We start from the raw sequence: 23,141 nt of genomic DNA, 5'->3' as shown, positions 1-23,141 counted from the left end.
GGAAGCCCGCGGAGGCAGAGAGGAGCCGAGCGGGGCAGCGGGGAGGAGAGAACCAAGTTCTAAGGACACGTGCACACCCTGGATCCAGCCAGACCTGAAGCCGTCCCAAGCCCTGCGCTGCTCTGCACATTAACCAAAACATTCCTTTTCTTGCTAACCAGTTTCTTTTCCCGGGTGAGGCTTTGGGCAGGGGCAGACCAGCACAGACCCCAAGCTGCCTCTGCCCCCTCCTGGGTGGTGTGGGGCCCCTCCCAGCCGGGCTTCGCTCTGCACCAGGGAGGCTGTGGAACTGAGGGGGGCCCAGGATGGGACCCTCACCCCACAAGGTAACGGACTCAGGTCCCAGAAATCACACGCTCTTTATTTGAGTCTTTTTTAAGGAACCAGAGCAAGATCCCGCCCCCTCGAGGCGTGGAGGGAGACGCTGGCACACCGTTCTGGGCGCACCGTCAGCGGCGAGGTGGAAGCCTCGGGGCGGGGGGGGGGGCGTCAGTCCACGCCATCCAGGTCCTGACAGCCTCTGCTCTCGAGCCGCAGCACCTAGATGGAGAAGCCACGCGCACGTCCACGGCTGGACGCTCACAACCACGCTATGGAACACGCCGGTTCACACCCAGCTAGGGGGGCCGTCGCGGGACTGGACGAGCAGCTGCGAGGCAGTCCCCACGATGTGCAAAGACGTGGGAAGGGCGCAGAGCACGTGCACTGGGCAAGTCTGGCAGGACGCGCCTCAGCGCATCGCGGGGGTCCCCGCCGGACGAGGACGCCATGGAGAACTGCATCTGCCCACACGCGTCCTCGGAGGGGTCTACGTTTGCCCGTTACTTGGCTGCATGGCCTCCAAACCCCATTCCTGATCTGGGGGACCCCACCACTGAGCGGCCCCGGGGGAGCCAAGCCCCGCCTCCCCCAACTCCTCGTCTGGAGGCTGGGCTGTCCCTGGCAGGATGCCAGCAGTGCCCCTACACTCTGCCCGCTAGATGCCAGTGGCACAGAACCCACCCCGGGCACGACAACCAGAAATGTCTGCAGCCAAGGCCCGCTGTCCCTGGGGTGACCCCTCGCCCGCGGCCCGGACGTGCAGTGTGACCCGGGGTCCATCCTGCAGATACGTCATCTGCAGGGGCGCCTGCCTCGGCCACCCGGTACACAGCGTGTCCTTCCAGCCCGCCGTGCTCTCTAGCTCAATGCCGTATCATCACAACATCGTCTTCTGTGCACCCGAGGGCTCCCTGCTGGCCGCCTGTCCCTCCCTCGGGCCGTTACTACCTGTGCCCGAAGTGCCCTTGGCCCTGCTCCCGTGCTTGGCCTTGGAGAGGAGAAGGCGGGAAGGGCCCACGCTTGCTTTTACTAATCTTTCCTCACTCTATCAATTAACCAGAAACAGAAAGGAAAGGCACAGTGGTTTCAGAAGGGGTGAAACCATCTGGACCCTCGAGTCGGCCGCGAGGGGCGGCGACTGGCCCCAGGTGCGCACGGGACGCGAGGGACGCAGCACCAGGCACAGCACCGCCGACCCGAAACGTACTTGCGCTTCGCGAAGCCAGGGCCGCTAAAAGTGTGGCCGCGACCGTAAAGCGGCAGGGAGCCGGTGTTCCCCCCGCAGCCGCGGCTCGCGGAGAAGCCCCTTGGTCGCCCGACGCACCTGGGCCTCTATGCACCGGAACTGCCAGGGCCAGCTGGTGTTGTAGAGAAACGGCCGCAGGTCGAACCTGTTGTCGTCGGGGCTGTAGCTTTCCGCGTGGTACGCGGGTGTGAGCGTGGTCATCTTGTGCCTGTTCATGGAGTACTTGCAGAAAAACCACCTCACCTTGTCAGCCACCTGGTAGGCAAGGAACACGCGGACCCTCGGGCTCGCAAGGCTGCGAAGGCCCGGGGCCCTCAGCCGCGTCACGCCGCAAGGTGCAAGCTGACGGCCCCATGGGACCGACCCCCCCCCCCCCCCCCCCCCGGGGGCAGCGGACGAGTGCGGGTGGCCCCACAGCGCGGGTGGCTGAGCTGTAACATGTCGGCTCGCGACTCTAGCGCCCCCGGACGCGGGGTCAGGAGACCCCGGCAGGGGCCCGGGAAGATACACTGCACGAGGCTTCCAGGCGGTTCCGTGGGAACCACCCCATGAGCCCCGACGGGCCTGACCGCGGGCGGGACAGCGGGCAGGGGCGTCGGGCCCTGCTCAGGGTAAGAGACAACTGGGGGTTGTCAGAGGGCTACCCCTGGAGGTCACGCTGCGCTGACTCACTCCCGCCAAACGGTCCCTGCGCGGGGACCGTCCTGCCGGCTTCCCTCCGTGGGACGTGCCCACGGCGTACCTGCCGCGGGGAACACACGTCTTTCCACAGGCTGACGAGCTTGCAGAACATGCCATAGGGCCCGGTCTTGGCGACCTTCCGGAGTCTGCCGTAGACGGACAGGTCCGCGTACGTCATGCCCATGTCTTCCTGCGGAGGAAGGGGAGAGCACCGCTGGGCCCGCGGCACCGGACGCCCGGGGGAGGGACGTGGCCCCAAAGGCCAGGGGCGGACGCGGGGGCTCGCTCCCCCTCACCGCCAGCGACACGGCGGGCCTTCGGAAGAAAAGGTCCGGCCCGGGTTTTGAGGGCTGGGAGGGACAGGAGAGCGGCCCCGGCTGGAGACCTGTGCGCGTTCTAGGCCCCGGGGGCGGCACACTGGGTGCGTATTTGGGGAAATAGGTCTGTGTAGACGCGACTAAGCGAAGGAGGCCGAGGCGAGATGGCCCCGGACGTGGGGTTGGAACAACGCTCGCGGAGAAGCTGTGTGACGACGAACGCGGAAGCTGGGGCGGCGCGACACGGCCCGGGAAGCCCCGGAAGCGGGACCAAGAGGCAGGACCGTCCCCCAGAGCCTCTGGGGGGAGCACGGCTCTGCCGACACCGACGTGGTGCCTCTGTGTAAGCCGCCCGCCCGCGGCATTCGGTTACGGCGGCCCTGGGGGGTGATGCCAGGACCCACGTCAGGCCCGACACCCCCCTGGCCCCACGAGAGCCAGCCCCACACGGAGGCTCACACAAGCCAGCACTTCTCAGCACTCGCTCCAAGCCCCTCTCAGGTCCCGTGACGCTGGCATCTCGTGCACAGCGGGACAGCCTCCCCTCCGACCGCGGCCTGCAGGACCCAGGACCAGGCCCTCCCTCCTGCTCCCCACTGCCCACCCTGGCCTTCCCTCGGGCCTCAGCTCCAACGTCACCTCCTTGGGGAAGCCTGTCCTGACCCCTTCCGAGAGACACTGCCACCATCGGGTCACCGGGGCCGACGGCAGCACTGGGACCACCGGGGCCATCATGGTTACTTCCCGCTTGTCTGTCCCAGGGACTCACATAAATGGCCACGTCCCGCCGGTTCACCACCAAGTCCCAGTGCTTAGCGGGTCTGTGCCGTGGACTTCTTTTACCACTCTCTTTGGCGGGAGATGAATCTTTGCCGGCAATGACATTTTAATTCCTTAAGTTCAACCGTAATCGTTGGAGACTTTAATCCCTCACTTTCCATAACGTACAAAACTAGACAAAGAAACCACCAAGGAGATGAAAACTTGAACGCTGGAAACCAACTAGACCTAAAAGACACCTCTGGAACATTCCGCCCAACGACCACAGAGCACACGTTCCACGTTCTCCCCGAGGCACATGGAACATTCTCCAGGACAGACCAAGTGCCAGGCCAGAAAACCGGCCCCGATGAATTTTAAACCACTGAATCGCCCATAGTATGCTCTCCCACTGGAAAGGAAGAGAATTGCACATTCAGTAACAGAAAGAAACTTTGGAAACTCGCAAATAGGCGGGAATTAAACCACACACTCTCGAGTAAACAGAGGGTGAGAGAAGAAATCGTGAGGAAAACTAGGAAATACTTGGAGATGAAAGAAAATGATGTGGCTGGACTTATACAACACAGAAGGGCAGCGGTGAGGGAGGAGTTTATAGTCGTAAACACCTGCATTCGGAAAGAAAAAGATCTCGGGGCGCCTGGGGCTCAGTTGGTTACGTGCCCCACTCTTGATCGCGGCTCAGGTCATGATCTCACGGTTTGTGGGATCGAGCCCCACATCGGTCGGACTCTGTGTTGACAGCTCGGAGCCTGCCTGGGATTCTCTGTCTCCCCCTCTCTCTGCTCCTCCCCTGCTCTCTCTCTCAAAATAAACATTTTTTAAAAAAGAAAGAAAGAAAGAAAGAAAAGAAAGAAAGAAGGAAAGAAAGAAAGAAAGAAAGAAAGAAAGAAAGAAAGAAGGAAAGAGAAGGATCTCAAATCAGTGACCTAACCTTCCGCCTTCTGACAACACGCGGGAGGAGGCACACGCCAAGCCTCGAGCACGCGGACAGAGGGGACGTCCGGACTGAAGGGGAGACCAGTGAGACTGAGACAGAAAGGCAGTGCGGAAAATCATTCCCGTACACTGGCAATGATCAAATTAGGAAAACAATTCCACTTACGACAGAATGAGGGAAATAAATTTTTTAATGTTTGTTTTTGAGAGAGACAGAGCGTGAGCGGGGGAGGGGCAGAGAGAGGGGGAGACACAGAATCCGAAACAGGCTTCAGGCTCCGAACTGTCAGCACAGAGCCCGATGCGGGGCTCAAACTCACGCGAGATCACTCGAGATCTCGCGAGATCGTGACCCGAGCCGAAGTCGGCCGCCGAACCGACTGGGCGCCCAGGCCCACGTACGCTTACGCTCTGAGAACAACAAAATGTCGCTGACGGACACGGACGCCCGGGGCAAACAGGACAACCCCGTTCGAGCCTCAGAGGGCCTAATGTGGCCACGGAGCCAACGGCCACGAAACGCAGCTACGGACTCATTCAACACAACTGCCACAGAAGCCAAGCTGCGGGCCTGGCAGAAAATGACTCCCAGTTCACACAGAAACTCGAAGGGCCCAGAAGAGCCAGAATTGCGCTGAAAAAGAGGAACACACTTCCCTGTGTCACAGCTCACTGCAAAGCCGGGTGGCACCGGGGCAGGGACGGGCGCTCACGGCAGAACGGAGCCCGGAAGCACCTCTCCACGCCACGGGCACCGACAGTCGGTGGGAGAGACGCCCGTCCGTCCGCACGCGCGAGGCTGCAGCCGGGCCCCCTCCGCACCACACGCGGCGAAGTCCGCCGGGTCGCAGACTTGAATACGAGAGCTGAAACCACAAACTCTTGGAAGAAGAGGCAAAGTCGATCTTCGTGACGAAGGAGCCGGCAGCGACAGGAGGAAGAGCACGGCCCCGACCAGCCCCGACGGCTCGCGGGCCGGCACGGACAGAGGGGTCGGGAGCGCTTCTTTCGAGGTGGCGCCCCCGCCACCCGCAAGGGACCTGCCCCTCTCACCCCCCCTCCGGGGCGTCGGCCTCAAGGAGCCTGAGTCGAACGCACGTCAAAGGCCGGTGGCGGGACCGGCACCGGGCGCGGGGCTCCCCGGCCAGGAGCCTGGAGATGGGAGAGGGGTCCCCGAGGCACAAAGGAAGCAGCAGAGGTGCCCGGCGGACACGAGGAAGCAGGGACACGGGGAGGGAGCGCGGTGACCGAGCCACCACTGCCACTACCTCGTCCGTCTGGGACACCCGTCCGTCGGCCAAGGGCTCCAGCTCTGCGGTGGCCGGTGCTGCCAGGATGCTGCGGCCAAGACACACAGACGTCAGTCCTGACGGCTGCCTGGGCGCTCGCGAGCCCCGCGGGAAAACCTCGCACCGGCTGTCCCCCGGTGCCCCGGCCAGTCCCCGGCAACGCCCCCCACCCACCCACCCCCCGCCAGTCACATGAGCACAGCCGGGCGGGGCTGGCGGTGCTGGGCTTGTCCAGGGAGACGGGTGTGGATGCCGGGGGGGGGGGTGCTCCACGCCCTGGGGCGGGAGCGGACGGCGGGAGCCCCCACACGGGGCTGCTCCGCTGAGCGCCCTGCACGTGGGGACGGGTCATGCTTTCTTGTGGGGCCGGCCTGGGCGCCACGGGGTGCCCGGGAGCATCTAGCCGCCGGGATCCCCAGAACGGTCCCCAGGTGCCGCCCCACGGCCAGGGGGTCTGGGGGAGCCCCCGCCCGAAGGCGCCGGCCTGGCCGCGGGACCCCAGGTGCCCGCTGAGGGCAGGGCTGTTGTGGTCAGGCGGCAGGGAGGCGTGGGAGGGGGCTGTGCCGGGCGCCGAGGGCCCGTCTGGAGGGTGGCACTCACCCCTCCAGGGCGGGGAGCTGGAAGTGCTCGAGGCAGAAGTGGACGAAGGCCCTGAGGTCCGTCTTGCTGATGCCGCCTATGGGGTTGATGTCCGCGCTGGAGCAGTCGTACTTGGTCAGGTAGCCGAGGAGGCTGCGGGGACAGAGCACACGGCGTCCACGCGGCTGAGCCGAGGCGCCGTGCGGCCCGCCTGGGGTCCGGTCCCGGGCAAACACGCCCGGAGCCAGAGCTCGGCGGGCTGGAGGGTCTTGGAGGAGGGTGGCCTGCTGCAGCGGACGGTCCACAAAGGGCAGAGGCGGCAGGCGACCGGGGGAGGCACTCGAGCCGCCCGGGAAGGCGTCGGGGCCAGGAGACCGATTCGGGAATGGCCAGCATCCAGCCGGGAGCGGCGCGTCTGGAGGGCGGGGCTGGGGCCGGCGGGACGTGGGACCGAGGGGTGAGGTCCTTAGGAGGGAGGGCCCCCTCCACAGCTGTCAGCACCCCTCCCAGATACCCCTGCGGCGGGCGGAAGACGGCCCCCAGTCACCCCGTCCTATACCCAGAACCCGAGAACGCATGACCTGTAGGCAAAAAGAACTTCGCACAATTGAGTTGAGGCCCCCGAGGCGAGATGGTGGAGAGAGCGAGCGAGCGAGTGCATGTGAGGGGGGAGGAGCAGAGAGAGAGACAGACAGGGACAGAGGGGATCCCAACCGGGCCCTGCTCTGTGCCATCACAGGGCCTGACGCGGGGCTCGATCCCACAGAGCGGGAGACCCTGATCTGAGCTGAGATCCAGGGTCGGATGCTTAACCGAAGGGGCCCCCCCAGCGCCCCTTGCGGGGAGGTTTTGACCTGGATTACCAGGTGGGTGGGCCCCGAACGAAGTCAGGAACGTGCTGAGTGGTGTAGGAGGGAGGCAGGGGCCAGAGCCAGGGGGCCGCGAGCAGAGGGGGAAAGACACAGGGAGGCTGCCCGCTGGCTTTGCGGGGGGGGGGGGGGGGGCGCGAGCCAAGCAGCTGGGCGCCTCCAGGAGCTGGAGACAGCAGGGAAGGGATTCTCCCGCCAGCCTCCAGGGGGAACCAGCCCTCCCCACAACCTGAGGCCTGTGCTGCACGCTTTCGTCGAGAGTCCGCTGTCACGGCGGCCGCGGGACACCCTCCCTCCACCGTGTTCTCTCGCCTGCCCTCTGGACGGTGGCAGGTTTCCGCTGGCTCCCCAGGCCCACCACCCTCCCCCCCCACAAGGCCATTCCTCGCCCTGCCCCTCGCGCCTGAACCTCCTGGTGGTGGCCTCTGAGGGTCCCGCCCCTGCCGGTGTCGCCAGGCCCACACGGCAATGCTCCCAAGCACACGCTCAACACCAGCACAAGGACACCCTTCCCCCACCCCGTCCGTCCTCCCCCTGGTCCTGCCGTCCTCCCCCTGGTCCTGCCGTCCTCCCCCTGCCTGTCCTCCCCCTGGTCCTGCCGTCCTCCCCCTACCCGTCCTCCCCCTGGTCCTGTCTGTCCTCCCCCTGGTCCTGCCATCCTCCCCCTGGTCCTGCCATCCTCCCCCTGCCTGTCCTCCCCTGGTCCTGCCGTCCTCCCCCTACCCGTCCTCCCCCTGGTCCTGTCTGTCCTCCCCCTGGTCCTGCCATCCCCCCCCCCCCGGTCCTGCCATCCTCCCCCTGGTCCTGCCATCCTCCCCCTGCCTGTCCTCCCCTGGTCCTGCCGTCCTCCCCCTACCCGTCCTCCCCCTGGTCCTGTCTGTCCTCCCCCTGGTCCTGCCATCCCCCCCCCCCGGTCCTGCCGTCCTCCCCCTGGTCCTGCCAGCCTCCCCCTGCCCGTCCTCCCCCTGGTCCTGCCGTCCTCCTCCTGTCCATCCTCTCCCTGGTGCTGCCGTCCTCCCCTGTCCATCCTCCCCCCAGCCCTGCCATCCTCCCCCCGGTCCTTCCGTGCTCCCCCTGGTCCTGCCATCCTCCCCCTGGTCCTGTCCGTCCTCCCGCTGGTCCTGCCGTCTTCCCCCTGGTCCTGTCGTCCTCCCCCTGGTCCTGCCGTCTTCCCCCTGGTCCTGCCGTCCTCCCCCTGCCCGTCCTCCCCCTGGTCCTGTTCGTCCTCCCCCTGGTCCTGTCGTCCTCCCCTGGTCCTGTCGTCCTCCCCCTGGTCCTGCTCATCCTCCCCCCGGCCCTGCTGTACTCCTCCCGGTCACGTTGTCCTCCCCGTCTGTCCTCCCCCGAGTCCTGCCGTCCTCCCCCTGGTCCTGCCGTCCTCCCCCTGCCCGTCCTCCCCCTGGTCCTGCCGTCCTCCCCCTGGTCCTGCCGTCCTCCCCCTGGTCCTGCTCATCCTCCCCCCGGCCCTGCCGTACTCCTCCCGGTCCTGTTGTCCTCCCTGTCTGTCCTCCCCCCCCGGTCCTGCCGTCCTCCCCCTGGTCCTGCCAGCCTCCCCCTGGTCCTGCCATCCTCCCCCTGCCTGTCCTCCCCCTGGTCCTGTCGTCTTCCCCTTGGTCCTGTCTGTCCTCCCCCTGGTCCTGTCCATCTTTCCCCTGGTCCTGTCCATCTTTCCCCTGGTCCTGTCCGTCCTCCCCCTGGTCCTGCCGTCTTTCCCCTGGTCCTGCCGTCCTCCCCCGGGTCCTGTCTGTCCTCCCCCTGGTCCTGTCCATCTTTCCCCTGGTCCTGTCCGTCCTCCCCCTGGTCCTGTCCGTCCTCCCCCTGGTCCTGCCATCCTCCCCCTGGTCCTGTCCGTCCTCCCCCTGGTCCTGCCGTCTTCCCCCTGGTCCTGTCGTCCCCCCCCTGGTCCTGCTGTCTTCCCCCTGGTCCTGCCGTCCTCCCCCTGGTCCTGCTCATCCTCCCCCCCCGCCCTGCCGTACTCCTCCCGGTCCTGTTGTCCTCCCCGTCTGTCCTCCCCCCCGGTCCTGCCGTCCTCCCCCTGGTCCTGCAGCCTCCCCCTGGTCCTGCCAGCCTCCCCCTGGTCCTGTTGTCCTCCCCCGGTCCTGTCCATCCTCCCCCCTGGTCCTGCCCGTCCTCCCCCTGTCCGTCCTCCCCAGTCCTGGGAGCACTTGGCCCCTCCAGCTTCCCCCCACACAAGTGACCTTCTCCTGCTGTTCAGCTTCTCCTGACTCCTACCAAGGAGCGAGGCCTCGGGCGTGAGGGCCCCAGGGCACCAGAGAGGGACCGTTAAGTCCCTGGTGCTGCCCTGGGCGGGGCTCCCTTCCCTGCACCCCAGGGGTCCCTCTTACTGTGTGCCTCCCCCGCTGCCTCGGGAGCTGTCAGCAGCTCGGAGTCGGGGAGGGTCCGGAGGTGCGGTGCCCGGGGCGGCCAGCATACCCACCCAGCAAGGCTCCGGCCTCGTCTCTCTCTTGGCATCAAAGTCCAGAAGGGAGGAGGGCACCCTGGGGGCGGGAGGGCCACGTTTACGCATTAAACACAAGACAGGCTTCCACCTGAGCTCCAGCCTGAGCGCGCGCACCGGTTGAGCTCAAGTGACAACTTTTCTGGGGAAGTCACTGCCGCGGACCGAATGCCCGTGTGCCCCCAGATCCACATGCTGAAGCCCCAACCCCCGTGTGACAGGCTCTGGAGGCGCGTCTTCAGCAGATCACGAAGGTTAACCGAGGACCCCAGGGCAGCCCAGGGCTGATGCCTCCAGGGCCGGGACAGCGAGGCCCCCGGCACTTTCGTCAACTCCAGCAGCCGACCCCTTCTACTCCCATGAGCGTAAGCAAAGCCCAAAGTCCCCCACCTTCCCGCCCTCTCTTGGCCCACGTCCCCGTGCCCCGCAAACCGAAACCCTCGGGGCCACGTCCACTGCCGGCCGCTCCCTCTCGAGCCTTCACCGCCAGGTTCCGGCCTGGGCCCCTCCAGAAGCCGCCCCGGCCCTGCAGCCGGCCCCCGGGCCCCCCACGCCTGGTCAACAACCCCATCAGCCCCCGAACGGCCTCTCTGCCTGGCTCTGGGTGCCCCTTCCTCTCCCGCCAGCTGGCTCCTCCTCTTGGGTGGGACCCCCTGATCGGCAGCCCCCTCGCATCGGAACCTGGGGGACCCCGGACCCACTCCTCCTCTGTCAACATTCAGTCCCACGGTGGCCCAGCTGGTCTCGTAGCCTTGATGGCATTTCACCATCTGCACACTCCCCGGGACAGGGGTGAGCTTCACCCCTGGATTTCTCCAGAATCCCGTGTAACTGCCCAGCACACACCTCCACACGGCTGTCCACAAAGCCGCATTCCCGACACTGGGCCTCGACCTCCCCACCCGGTTCTGCACCTGGACATCTGGCCACACACACGCCCATCCCTTCGGCTGCTGGGTCGGCCTGGGCACCGCACTTGACCTGGTCCACCAGCAAAGCCCGTCGGTCCTCCCCCTGATGGCAAGACAACCAGGGGCCAAGCCCGCTCGCCGTCCCCCAGCCCCACCCCGCCAGGCCGCCCTTCCAGGCGTGAGCTGCATGGGTGGGAGGAAGCGGACCGCGGACCCGCTGCACCGGTTGAAAAACCCTGCAGGGTCGTCCCACCCCCTTTAGGGAAGGGAAAAGTCCCTACAACCTGCGTGCCCCCAGCGCACTCCCCGACTAGACCCCACGCAGAGACCGGCCACGGGGGAACGGGGACCAGCCGCCTCACCTCCCGCAGCAGCAGGTTTGCAGTCACACGGCTTCCCGCCTACACTGGCCGTGGCAGGTGGTGGCGAGACCCCCACCCAGGGAAGCAGGGACCTACAGATGCGGGGGAGGGGCCGGTGGCACGCCCCCTTGTGGAGCCTTCTGGACTCACCGGCCCCTCCAGGACGGGCCACCCTCTCTGCAAGGCAGTCCTTACCGCCTCTGGCCGCTCCTCCAGCCCTCCTCTGCGTTCATCACTGACCTCTGACCTGCCCCTGGCCATTCACGGCCCCGACCGGGCCCCAGCCTCCTGCTGTCGGTGACGGCGCCCCCAGACCTCAGAGCCTCCTGTCCGTCAGGCTCTGCGCAGACGCGTGTGAGCACAGCCGTCTCGGAAAGGCCTGCTTGTGGGGTGGGTGCTCGGCCGGCACCAGGGATCTGGGGTGCTCCCGCCATTCCCTACTGGAAACCGTGGCCGCGGTTTCTAAATTCCTTGTCCAAACACCGCTTTATGCTGAGCACTGCTCTCCTTCTGGGAGCCGAGGCTTGGTCCGCGCCAGGCAGACGGTGGCCGTGTGACCGGCCCCCAGGGCCAACGCTGGGCGCGGGGTCTCTGAGAAGCTTCGCTGGTGGTGGGTGCTGCCCACGTGCCGTCACGTGTGTTGCTGGGGGCCGGTCGGGGGGGGGGGGTCCACTGGGAGAGGATTCTGGAAGCCTGGGCCTGGTTTCCTCCATCCTCCGGCTGCAGTCGACCGCAGCCCCGGGTCCGCCCGACGCGGAGTCCCGTCTGCCAGCAGATCGCGGGACAGGGACAGCAGCTCGCTCCCGCAGCCTCCGCCTCCCCTTGCCGCTTCTCGGCTCCCCTGCCCCCCTCTCCCTGCAGGGCTCGCTTGGCTCCCTGCCCCACACACGTGCGTGCGCAGCGGCACGAACCCGCCTCCAGGGCGTCCCCGGTGCCGGGCCGCCTGCCCTGTTCCCCGACCCGTCCCACTCGTCTCAAGTACCCAACGCCTGCTGTGCGTCGTCGCTCGGCCCGGTGACTCCGCTTCCTGCTTCACCAAGGACGGTCACGGCCCCGACCCCACGCCACCCAGGCCCGCGTCTGTGCCGTGCACTCTGCTGGACACACTAGCTGGGCTCCCGATAAAGCCGACCTCTCGCTTCGCCACCTGCTCTCACCTCCTCGGGACACCGGGACAGCTCCCCAGCCGCGTCCCCACTCCTGCGTCAGCAACACTGTTCCTCCCCGCCACACCTCTCTCGTCAGCTCTTGAGGAAACACCTTCCTTCTCGCCCCACTGGTCTTGCCAGTACCACCCTGCCCCTCCCCTCTCCTGTGGTGCACACTTCTGGAAAGAACTGACTCCTGGTCCCTCATCCACTGCCCACTCTCCTCCAACCTGCCCCAGCTGGGATCCCGGCACCTCCTTCAGACAAGACAGGGCTTTTCAGGGAGACAACGGCCACCCTCTGTCCCGGGGGGCTCTCACCACAGGACGTTTGCACACACCGTTATCCGGGCTGCATCTCCTCTCCTGGCTCCTGAGGCCTTTGGAAGCCAACTTCTCAGACAGGCCTTCCCTGGCCACCCCGGTAACAACCTCAACTCCCAAACTCTCCCTCTGCCTGCCCTGGTTTTTCTCTGTAGACTTTCCCCACCCTACATACAGGATTAAGTGTTGTTATCACCCGTCTCCTTCCACTAGAGTAAAACCACAGTTACTTTTCTGTTGTGTTCACAGCACCAAGAATGCCCAACACGTGGCAGACGTTCAACATCCCTCGAGGAACAAGCACACCGGAATGCGACAGACCCAAAGTTAGCTTAGAAGCAGTTAAGACACAGAATCAGAAACTACTTTGAAAAAGAACCAGCATGACAGAGGGGACAGACCTGACGCTCTACCCCGGGATGCAGGCAACGGGGAGATCGTAGACGGGGACGCTGCATGGGACAGTCGGCCCCACAAGTACAAGAAACACACACAATGGAAGAAACACCGTTGGAAGTAAAATACGAGAAAAGTGCCTGCAGCTGTAGACAAGACTTCCAAATACCTCCCGGAAACGGTCTGGCAGCGAAATGTGATGGGAAGAGACGAACACGAGAACCAGGTGTCAGACAGAAGTGTTTACTTTCTAAACTGACATCCAGGAACATGTAACACCCAGAAACCCACTCCCACCCTGGAAAAAATCGTTATTTTCTGCTAAAACACGAAATGCAACGGACAAGAGTTGTGACAGGGAAAACGGTACAACGATACAGCTACATAATAGATCACACTCTTGTTCAAAAGCAAACAAAACAGAACACACCCATGTTGTCAACTACTCAGGCTCCGAATACGCACTAGCTGTCACATCCGTCCTGAGACACCATTTCCTTACAAAAGCACCGAAGGCAGCAGAAAAGTGACGAAAAGCGACAAAATGTTCACAGGAATGGCGAGAATTTTCACCAGCCATAGGGTGCTAACTCTAAATTGTCATAATTAAGAAGCAGGAGCCAAACGCCCAATATAATGTTTAACAGAAAACACACTTGCGGACAAGCAAGATATAGAAAGATTAAGACACTCATGCCACAGATAGAAAGACGGATGGATGGATGGAATGATGGATGGGTGAATGGATATATGCATGTATGTATGGATGGATGGATAGGTGGATAGATGGATGGGTGAATGGACGTACGTATGGATAGATGGATGGACACATGGATGGATGGACGGATGAGTGGATGGATGGGTGGGTAGACGGATGGGTGGGTGAGTGGATGGATAGATGGATGGATGGATGGATGGATGGATGGATGGATGGATGGGCGGGTGGGTGAGTGGACAGATGGATGGGTGGATAGGCGGACAGACGGATGGGTGAATGGATGTACATATGGATAGGTGGATGGATGGATGGATGAGTGAGTGGATGGATGGGTGGGTAGACGGACAGCGAGTGAGTGGATGGATGGAGGGACATATGGATGGATGGATGGATGGATGGATGGATGGATGGATGGGTGGACAGATAGATGGATAGATGGATGGGTGGATAGGTGGATAGATGAATGCGTAAATGGATGCACGTATGGATAGATGGATGGACACATGGATGGATGGACGGATGAGTGGATGGATGGGTGGGTAGATGGATGGGCGGTGGTGAGTGGATGGATGGGTGGGTAGACGGATGGGCGGGTGAGTGGATGGATGGATGGATGGATGGATGGGTGGGTGGGTGGACAGACAGATGGACAGGTGGATAGGTGGATAGACGGATGGGTGAAAGAACGTACATATGGATAGATGGATGGACACATGGATGGATGGACGGATGAGTGGATGGATGGGTGGGTAGACGGATGGGTGGGCGAGTGGATGGATGGATGGATGGATGGGTGGGCGGGTGGGTGAGTGGACAGATGGATGGGTGGATAGGCGGACAGACGGATGGGTGAATGGATGTACATATGGATAGGTGGATGGATGGATGGATGAGTAAGTGGATGGATGGGTGGGTAGACGGATGGCGGGTGAGTGGATGGATGGAGGGACACATGGATGGATGGATGGGTGGGTGGACAGATAGATGGATAGATGGATGGGTGGATAGGCGAATGGGTGGGTGAGTGGATGGATGGATGGGTGGGTGTACAGATAGATGGATAGATAGATGGGTGGATAGGTGGATGGGTGGGTGAGTGGATGGGTGGGTGAGTGGATGGATGGATGAGTGGATGGATGGATGGATGGATGGGTGGATGGGTGGGTGGACAGATGGATGGGTGGATAGGCACAGACAGATGGGTGAATGGATGTACATATGGATAGGTGGATGGATGGACGGATGAGTGAGTGGATGGATGGGTGGGTAGATGGACAGTGGGTGAGTGGATGGATGGAGGGACATATGGATGGATGGATAGATAGGTGGGTGGGTGGACAGATAGATGGATAGATGGATGGGTGGATAGGCGGATAGACGGATGGGTAAATGGATGCATGTATGGATAGATGGATGGACGGATGAGTGAATGGATGGGTGGGTAGATGGATGGGCGGTGAGTGGATGGATGGGTGGGTAGATGGATGGGCGGTGAGTGCATGGATGGATGGATGGATGGATGGGTGGGTGGGTGGACAGACAGATGGACAGGTGGATAGACGGATGGGTGAACGGGTGTACATATGGATAGATGGATGGACACATGGATGGATGGATGGATGAGTGAGTGGATAGATGGGTGGGTAGATGGATGGGCGGGTGAGTGGATGGATGGGTGGACAGACAGATGGGTTGGTGGATAGGTGGACAAATAGATGGAAAGACTGATGCATGGATGATCAGATGAATAAATGACAGACAAGGTTCTCGAACCCCTTCCGCTAACAAGGAGCAAGTGCGAACACCCGAGAGAGGTGGGGACGGAAGCTGGAGAAGGAGCACTCCCAGCCTCCGCCGCTCACCCTGAAGGTCAGCTGAAATGTACCTGGAGAACAGGAGGCTCCGAGTTCTCCTGACCAGCAAAGACCACGAGAAAGTATTTCCAGCCCACGTCAGAGACGGGCTCTCTGGCTGGGAGTGAACACTGGACGCAGAGCAAGGGTGGAAGACGTGGTGGGACTGCCCGGGGGGGAGGGGGGGCGGGTAAAAGCGAGCAGGGTGCGGTGGGAGGGGTGACAGATTCCAGACTCGGCACCACGGAAGAGCCCAGGCCAGGCGGAGCTGGCCGGAGCGGGAACGGTGGCAGGGAGCCAGAGGGAGACAGTGTCGACCCGTCTCCATACCTGAGTCATCGTGAAGTTCGGGAGTGATGACGTCCTGGGGGTGCCAGACACACCCTGAGCCGCGGGGTAATGTGACCCCTCCCCCCCCGCCACCGTGTGTCTCACAGATGCTGTGAGAACTGGAGGGAGCCTGGACGTACCGCCTTGGGGAGCACTCACCCCGGAGACCTGGGTGCTCGGGAGTCGGGCACACGCACCTCTCATCCACGTTGGCCGATCCGAGCACCAGCAGTCCACCGCGAGCGCCCCGGGCCCAGAGGCTCAGCTGAGCAAACAGATAGGCCACGACCATCCGTATCCGAGCCTGGGTGACACAGCGGGAAATGTCACCTCGTGCCGGGCATGGGGGCAACACACACTGGCACCCTGCTCCCCGTGCAGCTCCAAAGAAAGAGTCCAAGTAACACGAGAGCTTTCTAGCGTCCAGAGGAAACAGGGTCCTGCGATAATTGTGTGCACCGAGCGGCCCCCGGATCAAAGACGGAAGGACCCGGAGCCGGGGTGCGGAGGGAGCTTCGGTGGCAGGATGGGGCTGCAAAGAACTCTCGGCCACGCGTTCCACCCCCTTCACAGCTGGCTTTGCTGGAGGAGGGAAGGGCACCGTGGCCACGAGAAAAGGGACAGAGATGTGACAGAGCCCAGTGGCTGGAGCCCAGGGTCCCTCTCTCCCTCCACCCACCGGCCAGGGCCCGGCTCCCCTGCGGCAGCCCGATCCCTGAAGATGCAGGAACCTTACAGGCACACTCACGCACACGCGCGTGCACACACCCCACCCTCATGCTAACACACGCTCCCGTGCCCTCTTACGCTCACGTGTGTGCACGCACACCCCCCACGTTCACTAACACACTCTCATACCCGCACGCACGCACTCACGTCCCCTCACGTATTTTCACACACCCACGCCTGTGCCCACACGCCTCCCCCCCCCGCTAACACACGCCATCGTGCTCTCACAGGTGCACCAGCACGTGCACTGAGACGCACACACGCGCACACACGCGCACGCACCCGTGCCACCGTCGCAGACACCCACAGCTGGTCGCTCTCGCGGATGCGCGCACCCCCCCCGGCCTCCCCCGCGAGGCCCCGTGACGCCGGCCCGGCTGGGGGCGCACCTGCACGTTCTGTAGCGCCAGGTTTTCCCGGCGGCTTCCTCCGTGAACCGCGAACAGGGGCCTCTTCCCCGTCGCCAGGCTGAAGATGCCCACGACGGCCTTGACCGCGGGGTCGACGTCGAGACCGATGTGGTGGCTGTGAGGGGAAAGGGCAGGTGTGCGCAGGGCCGGGGGCACCCGGCGCGTCCGCGTGCGGCGCGGCCACCACCCCTGTCGAGCTCAGGACTCCCCCTCCCCCCCCAGGGAGCCCTGTGTCCGGACGTGCCACGGAGACGCCCACGGTACGTGGTGCTGTGGCTGGGCCGTTTCCCTGGGCACCACGCTCTCGGGGGTCCTTCCGAGGTAGCGGGTGTCAGAAGCCCCTTCCTTTCTGAGGCCGAACGACGTCCCGCCGTGGGCACGGACCGCATCTGCTCACTGCCTCGTGTGCCAAGGGACACCGGGCCACTCCTACGTTCTGGCTGCCGCGCTCGACGCTGCCGTGGACACGGGGGCAAGACGCCTGAGTCCCCGCTCTCAGTTCCTCCGGGGACGCGCCCAGGAGCACTGCTGGGTGGGGGCCGGTTTGGGCTGAGAACAGAGGACTCTGAAAGGACCGAGTCTCCCTGACCGGAGAGACGCCCTCTCCGACCCTGCTCCAGCCCAGGGAAGAGGGGGGCGGGCCCTCACAGCGCCAGCCCACTCCCCAGAGCCGCGAGTGGGGTCCCGGGCTCCCACACCGGGCGGCGCATCAGCCCCGGTGGCCGGTGTCTGGGATGCCAGGAGGGGGCGGGGACGGAGGCGTGGGAATCCGACGCGGCTACGGGGGGCGGGGGGAACAGACACGGTTTCCCTAAAACCGGGCTCGCGCCAGCGGCCCCTCTACCTGCCGATCTGCCGGGCCAGCTCCGCGGCTCTGTCACGCGTCTCCCGGGAGGAGTTCTCGCTGGCCATGTAGCAGGTCGTCAGCACGCGCCCGCAGAGCTCTCGGGGGTCCCGGGGAGTGTAGTCGAGGTGGTCCACGATGGTCCGGACGTCGGCCAGCACTTCCTGATCTGAGAACCCGCAGACAGCAGGCGGTGCTCAGGGCCCAGACCCTCTCCTCCGCCCCGGGGGCCGCCCCCTCCTACGCAGCAACCCCCTCGCTCCTCTGGAGCGCACGCCACGGGGATGTCTGACACAGAGCGCGTGGGGGAGGCTTTCGACCCGGGTTTGCCCGACCCCGAGGCCGTCCGTGTTCCTCCCTCCAGGCCACGCTTCGGGCACACGGCCACGGCCGCCCTGGCCCAGAGGCCCGGGGAGGGGCTTCACTGGCCTGCTGTCCCCAGGTCCTGTTGCGACATCTGAGCACATCGGCGGAGCCTCCCTCACCCTTGACGGCCGGGACCCGGGGTTCGCCTCACCCCGTCCTCTGAGCCCCGGAGCCTCGCTCAGACCAACGGACGCCACCTACTTCCGTTATTCACGGCCTCGCAGACCTGGCGGCACATGGAGTAGACGAGGCAGGCGGTGGCCGCGCTGTCCACGCCACCACTCAGGGGCAGGAAGAAGCCGGCCTGGAACGGGTCAACCAGAGGCGGGTGTGGGCAGGGCCTCGGAGAAGCGACGCGCCCAAACCTCAGCCCAGCTCCACCTGCAAACCCTGACGGGCACCCACAAGAACGTGCGGGCGTCAGCGCTCTCGCCATGGGCCGCGCGTTCCGGATGGATTATTCTAGAGGGGAAACAGACCTCACGCTGCGATGAGCATCTAGGACTAAACCCCGATAAGTTACAGACATCACGACACAGAACCAGTGGGACGTGTATCCCGTTCCCTCTGGACGTCATCAGACGGGACCCCAAAGGCGGAGCCAAACCCCGGGGGGCGCTCTGGCGTCTGGCTATCGTGGATTAAGCTCCTGACCGAGGCAGAGGGAAGCAGGGCTCGCGTCGGGGGAGAAACCCACCAGCCCACCACAGAACCGAACAAAACACTGGAAATCTTACCTGCTGGCTGCGTCTTAAGAAATCCCAGAGCCAGCAGGCGGGTCCAAGGCTGGAGACGAATGGGAAGCGTTAGGGCCGGGGGCTGCGGACCCGTCGGCAATCTACCCGGGGGCAGCTGGCGAGGCGGGAGCGGGGCCAGTGAGAACGGCCAGCAGCGGCTGGGCCCAGCGCCTCGTGAGAATTAATGCCCTCTTGTCCCCAGACAGCCCTGGGAGAGGGGGGATGCCTTTGGCTCGTTTTAAGACAGGAAAACCGAGACGCAAAAGCAAAGGGCAGGGCTGGTGTGCCCGAAGCCCCCCGCACGAGGGAGCGACAGGGCCGGGAGGGGGAGGGGAAGCCAGGCCGTCCGGCTGCGGCTTCGGCGCCCTCGACCCCGAAGCAGCGCGGCCTCCTCCTAACCAAGCAGCCGCCCCGGGCAGGCGGTGAGGCCCAGCCGTCCGCACTGGCTCGGGCCCCTGCAGCGGGCGAGGGTAGGGGCCGCGGGGACAGCACGACCCCTCCGCGTGCTCTCGGGCGGCCACCTGATCTCCTCGGTGGGACTGTGGTACTTCCACTCGAGGGGCTCGGACAGAGGCTCCAGCAGGTCCTCGCGGGACGAGAGGGCGAAGTCCACCTTCACTCGGGGGTAGGGGCTCGCCTTGCTGGCCTGCCGACGGAGATTCACGACAGTGACGCCCCCTCACAGGCCGCTAGGGCCAGCGGGAAGGCACGTCAAGCCCACAGTGGTAGCCCCAGCCCCGCGGGACGGCTGGAGCCAGAGACGGGCAGTGGCAGGCTCGGAAGCCTCGTGCGCTGAGGCGGCCCCTCCGGGGACTAAAGCAGAGTGACCGTGCAGCCCGGTGGCCGCACTCCTAGGCGCACACCCAGGGGAAGCGGGAAGAACGCCCGCGCAAAAACTCGCACGCACGTCGACAGAGCGAACTCCTCACAGACCCGGCGTGGGGACGATCTGAGTGTCCTCGGCGGACGGGCGGTCACAGTGTCGTCCCGCCCAGGAAGAGGCACGAAGCCCGGACACCCGCCACAACGCGGATGGGCCCCGCAGACGGCCTGCTCAGGGACAGAGGCCGCGCGAAGGCCCTCAGGTTCGTGGTTTCATCTCCGTGAAACGCCCACAGTGGGCGGGTGGGGGGCCCGGGCTGGGGGCGGGATGCGGAGTGGAGGTGGGCGGGCACGGGAAAGTCTCCTTGGGGTGAGGAGGTCCCCCGCTGCCAGGACACCGACGAGGCGATGGCTGTGCGGCCCCGTGAGCGTGCTACATCCCCCGAATCACGGGGTGCCGGGCAACATCCCAAGAAGCTGCTGTCACAAAAAACCACAAAGGGCTCCGGGGCCTTTGTCAAACGTCCCACGTGTGTCCACGAGGACTCACCGCCAGGTTTCGAGATGAAATCTCCGCCCTGTAGCTCCGGACGTCCTCCAAATCCAGCGTCGCGGTGAGAACTTCCTGGAGGAGGGGGTTTCGAAGGGAAAGCGTGACTCCCACCTTCTGTGGCAGGGACTGGGGAGCTGTGGGCCCCTAGGGGCCCGGGGAGAGGGGACAGCCGGTGTTGTTGCTGACCTGCAGCCCCGCCCTCTCGCTGCTGCCCCCAGAACCTCCAGTGAGGTCGGACACCTAGCAGCGGTCCCCTAATCACGGCACAGGATTCTGCCGATCAGTATCGGCCGGGACCTCTGAGCCAGCTTCTCTCTTCTTAGACAGACGCATGGGAGACAAGGGCCCCTTGGCTGCTTTGGACGTGGTTGTGTGGAGACGGGATGGCTGGAGCTGCTGCAGCCATCCTGTGACCATGAGAGGCAACCCAAGCTCCAAGCCCACAGAGGGGAAGGACAAGCCGGACAATGGCAGATGGGTAGGTCAGAGCCTCGGCAGTCCACGCCAGTGCCCCTGCCTAGATGTGCTGCTGTGTGACAGCGGGTGACACTTCTCTGCCTTCAAACCCAGGTGAGACAGGAGTATGAAGAGTCAAAAAACACCACAAAATAGGAAAAGAATAAGATTTCAAAAAAATCGCAAAAAAGAGAATTTTAATTTCATTTTAATTTGTCATATTATTCCTTTTTCTACAAAAATAACTCCTGATCAAATTATGTCACTGTGACGTTGTCTCTTCATGTACAAGTGTGGGACAGTGGGAGCTAACCGGCACAGCACAGGGGGACACAGGACAGCCGTGGCCAACCTGCTCCTGCACCGGCCCCGTGGGCAACTCTTGCTGTCAGCACCGGGCCCGGGCCACTCTGGACGTGCCACAAAGACCAGCAAAACGGGGCTCGCGTTTGTCCTCCCATCATTTCCCGAAGCGAGAGGCCGCCCAAGCCACCCAAAGTGCAGACCCCTGGGGTCCCAGCCCCAAGGCCTGGCCAGGGCCCAGAACCTGCTCCTCCCGGTACAGGTGGCCCCCTCCACTGCCAGTCAACCCTGCGCAGGGCACGCGTGGCCCTGACGTCCGCCCGCCGTCCCGGCCACACCGACCCGGCCTGAAGACAGCGGGGCGTTCCCGTGGGACGCAGAAGAGTGGCGCCTTTTTCACGAACTTGACCCGCCTCTACCGTGGCTGACGCCGAACACCTGAAGGCCTGTGGGGGTGCTATCACCTGGTGAGCACGGCCTGGGGGACAGCTGGGAGGGAGGGAGCGTCCCTTCTGCCAAACTCCCGCCCCCCTCCCCCCAGCAGGAGAGCATCACGGAGTTCACTCGCTCCGCTTTGAAACGTGACTTTGGTTTCACACCTGCTTCCCTCCTAACCCCAGCGGGGCGGCGAGGGGACCAGCGTCCCCTCCGCGAGCCGAGTGCAGAGGAAGCGAACGGGAGGGTTCGCGACCTGGCGTGAGCTCGCGCTGCCGCGTCCCTGCGGACCTGTCTTCCGCTCCCACCTGCCCCCGAACTAGCATTTCCACCCGACCCCCCGAAAACGGGTGGTGCCGCGCGAGGACCCCTCGCGCCCGCACAGCCGAGGGTCACTTGTGGCGTCTGCACGGCTGGCGTTCGTGTCCGTCTCCGGAGAGAACAGCCATTTTTTCGTTCTGAACTTGAAAGACCTGTCGGTGCACAGACAGCACGGACACGCGCCCTCACTGCAGAGGGCGCGTCTCCCTCAGCTTCTCAGAGGTCGGCCCTGTCAGGGCAGGATGGGACAGGTGTCTCAGACTGCCTTCCTGGTTGTCTCCCGCCCCCCGGCGCCCCAGGGCTGCGGCGATGCCTCCTCTGAGCTCGCCCCACGCCTCCCTGCACAGACGTGCCTGACCCCAGCCCACTCGCGTGTCCAGGGAGACCAGACGGCCCACGGAGGGAGGCCTGCCCCGGGGGAGCCTCGGGGCTCCCAGGACTCGGGGCCAGGGCGCTGTGAGGCCCACGGCTAACACAGGTGGCCCGGACACGTGGGGAAGAGCCAGCGGGTTGTGTCAAGTGGCCTCACCGAGCTCCCCTCCACCCTGCTTCTATGGACGAGGCCCCTGACGAGGGACACCCTCCTGCGGGGACCGGGCGGTGCCTGCTCACTCCCTGGGGGACCGGGGCTCACCAGCTCTCCTGTCACGACACAGCCTGCCCCCCACAGCACCTGCCTGCTCGCCTGCCCCCTGAGGGTGACGGTGGGGCCGGGTCCTCCCCCCAGGCCGTGCACGTGTGACCCTCGCGCTGTGGTGGCCTCATCTGTCCGGGCAGGGCGGGTGCTGGCCGCGGGGTGGGGGGTGGGGCGGAGACGACAGCCCAGCACGAGGGCTCGGTCACGGAAAGGAGCAGACGCCCCTGGGGTTTGCGAGCTCGCTCTCACCACGTCGTCCAGGGAGAACTGGGAGCCCTGCGCCAAGATGTGGCCGTTCATCGCTATCAGGGCACAGCCATCGTAGTATAGTCGGTCCCCGTCACAGCCCTTCTGATTGGCCAGCAAGTAGATCCCGCCGTTCTGGAGAATGCAGGGGGCACCGACATCACCGTCCCTTCCTCGGCCCTCCCAAGGCCTTAAACAGCGCCCTGCAGGGAACCCCCTGCCCCCCCCCGCCCCCCTCCCGCCCTTCCCCACAGAGAAAGTGCCTGCACACGGCGGGGGGGGGGGGGGGCACAGTAGGGCCCGGGACAGTGACCCGCCGGCCTTCCCAGCCTCCAGGCATCACGCCCAATGCCCCTCCCCCCGCTGCCCCCCAGCACCCCTCACGCACCGACTGTCGTCTCTGACACGGGAGGAGGGGGGTCACGGAGGACAAACCCCACAGCGTGGAACAGAGACCCAAACCCGCCCCTCGCGGGCTCACGCTGCCCAGCAGGGGCAGCGCCTCAGGACAGCTCCCTGCGTTCCAGCTCGGACCCGCTGAGCATGCGGCCAGCGCGTCACTTGTCCCTCGGTGGTGCCTCGGGCCCCAGGGCCCTGACGCCGGGGCAGGAGGTGCCCTGCTTGCCTCGCAGGGTCAGGGGAGGTCGGGCGCGCGAGGCCCCAGAGGGCGAGTCAGCGCCCGTTTGCAGAGCGCCGGCCGAAACTGCGGGCACCAATGCCCGTCGTGCGGGCCCGGCCCTGCGTGGGCACCGGGGACTCGGG

The 23,141-nt window shown here is 64.7% G+C and overlaps 1 protein-coding gene across 4 annotated transcripts in view; it reads right to left on the bottom strand.

The window, feature by feature from the left end:
- Nucleotides 1-340: 340 nt before the first annotated feature.
- The window catches only part of NADSYN1 (NAD synthetase 1), a 38,070-nt gene continuing 15,269 nt past the window's right edge, over nucleotides 341-23,141 (bottom strand). For 2 of the 4 annotated variants that reach the window (XM_043581972.1, XM_043581974.1), the window contains 13 exons: nucleotides 22,383-22,514; nucleotides 19,979-20,053; nucleotides 19,128-19,252; nucleotides 18,607-18,655; nucleotides 18,071-18,173; nucleotides 17,504-17,672; nucleotides 16,639-16,774; nucleotides 15,718-15,824; nucleotides 6,174-6,305; nucleotides 5,553-5,622; nucleotides 2,310-2,438; nucleotides 1,646-1,822; nucleotides 341-540 (listed from right to left, as the gene is read on the bottom strand). In XM_043581972.1, the coding sequence (XP_043437907.1) occupies nucleotides 490-540; nucleotides 1,646-1,822; nucleotides 2,310-2,438; nucleotides 5,553-5,622; nucleotides 6,174-6,305; nucleotides 15,718-15,824; nucleotides 16,639-16,774; nucleotides 17,504-17,672; nucleotides 18,071-18,173; nucleotides 18,607-18,655; nucleotides 19,128-19,252; nucleotides 19,979-20,053; nucleotides 22,383-22,514 (1,455 nt within the window). In that variant the 3' untranslated portion in view covers nucleotides 341-489. The other 2 variants (XM_043581975.1, XM_043581973.1) reach the window with 2 other exon arrangements.

This window comes from Prionailurus bengalensis, chromosome D1 (genome assembly GCF_016509475.1).
Source record: "Prionailurus bengalensis isolate Pbe53 chromosome D1, Fcat_Pben_1.1_paternal_pri, whole genome shotgun sequence".
NCBI lineage: Eukaryota > Metazoa > Chordata > Mammalia > Carnivora > Felidae > Prionailurus > Prionailurus bengalensis.
This window is presented reverse-complemented; position numbering and strand designations above follow the sequence as displayed.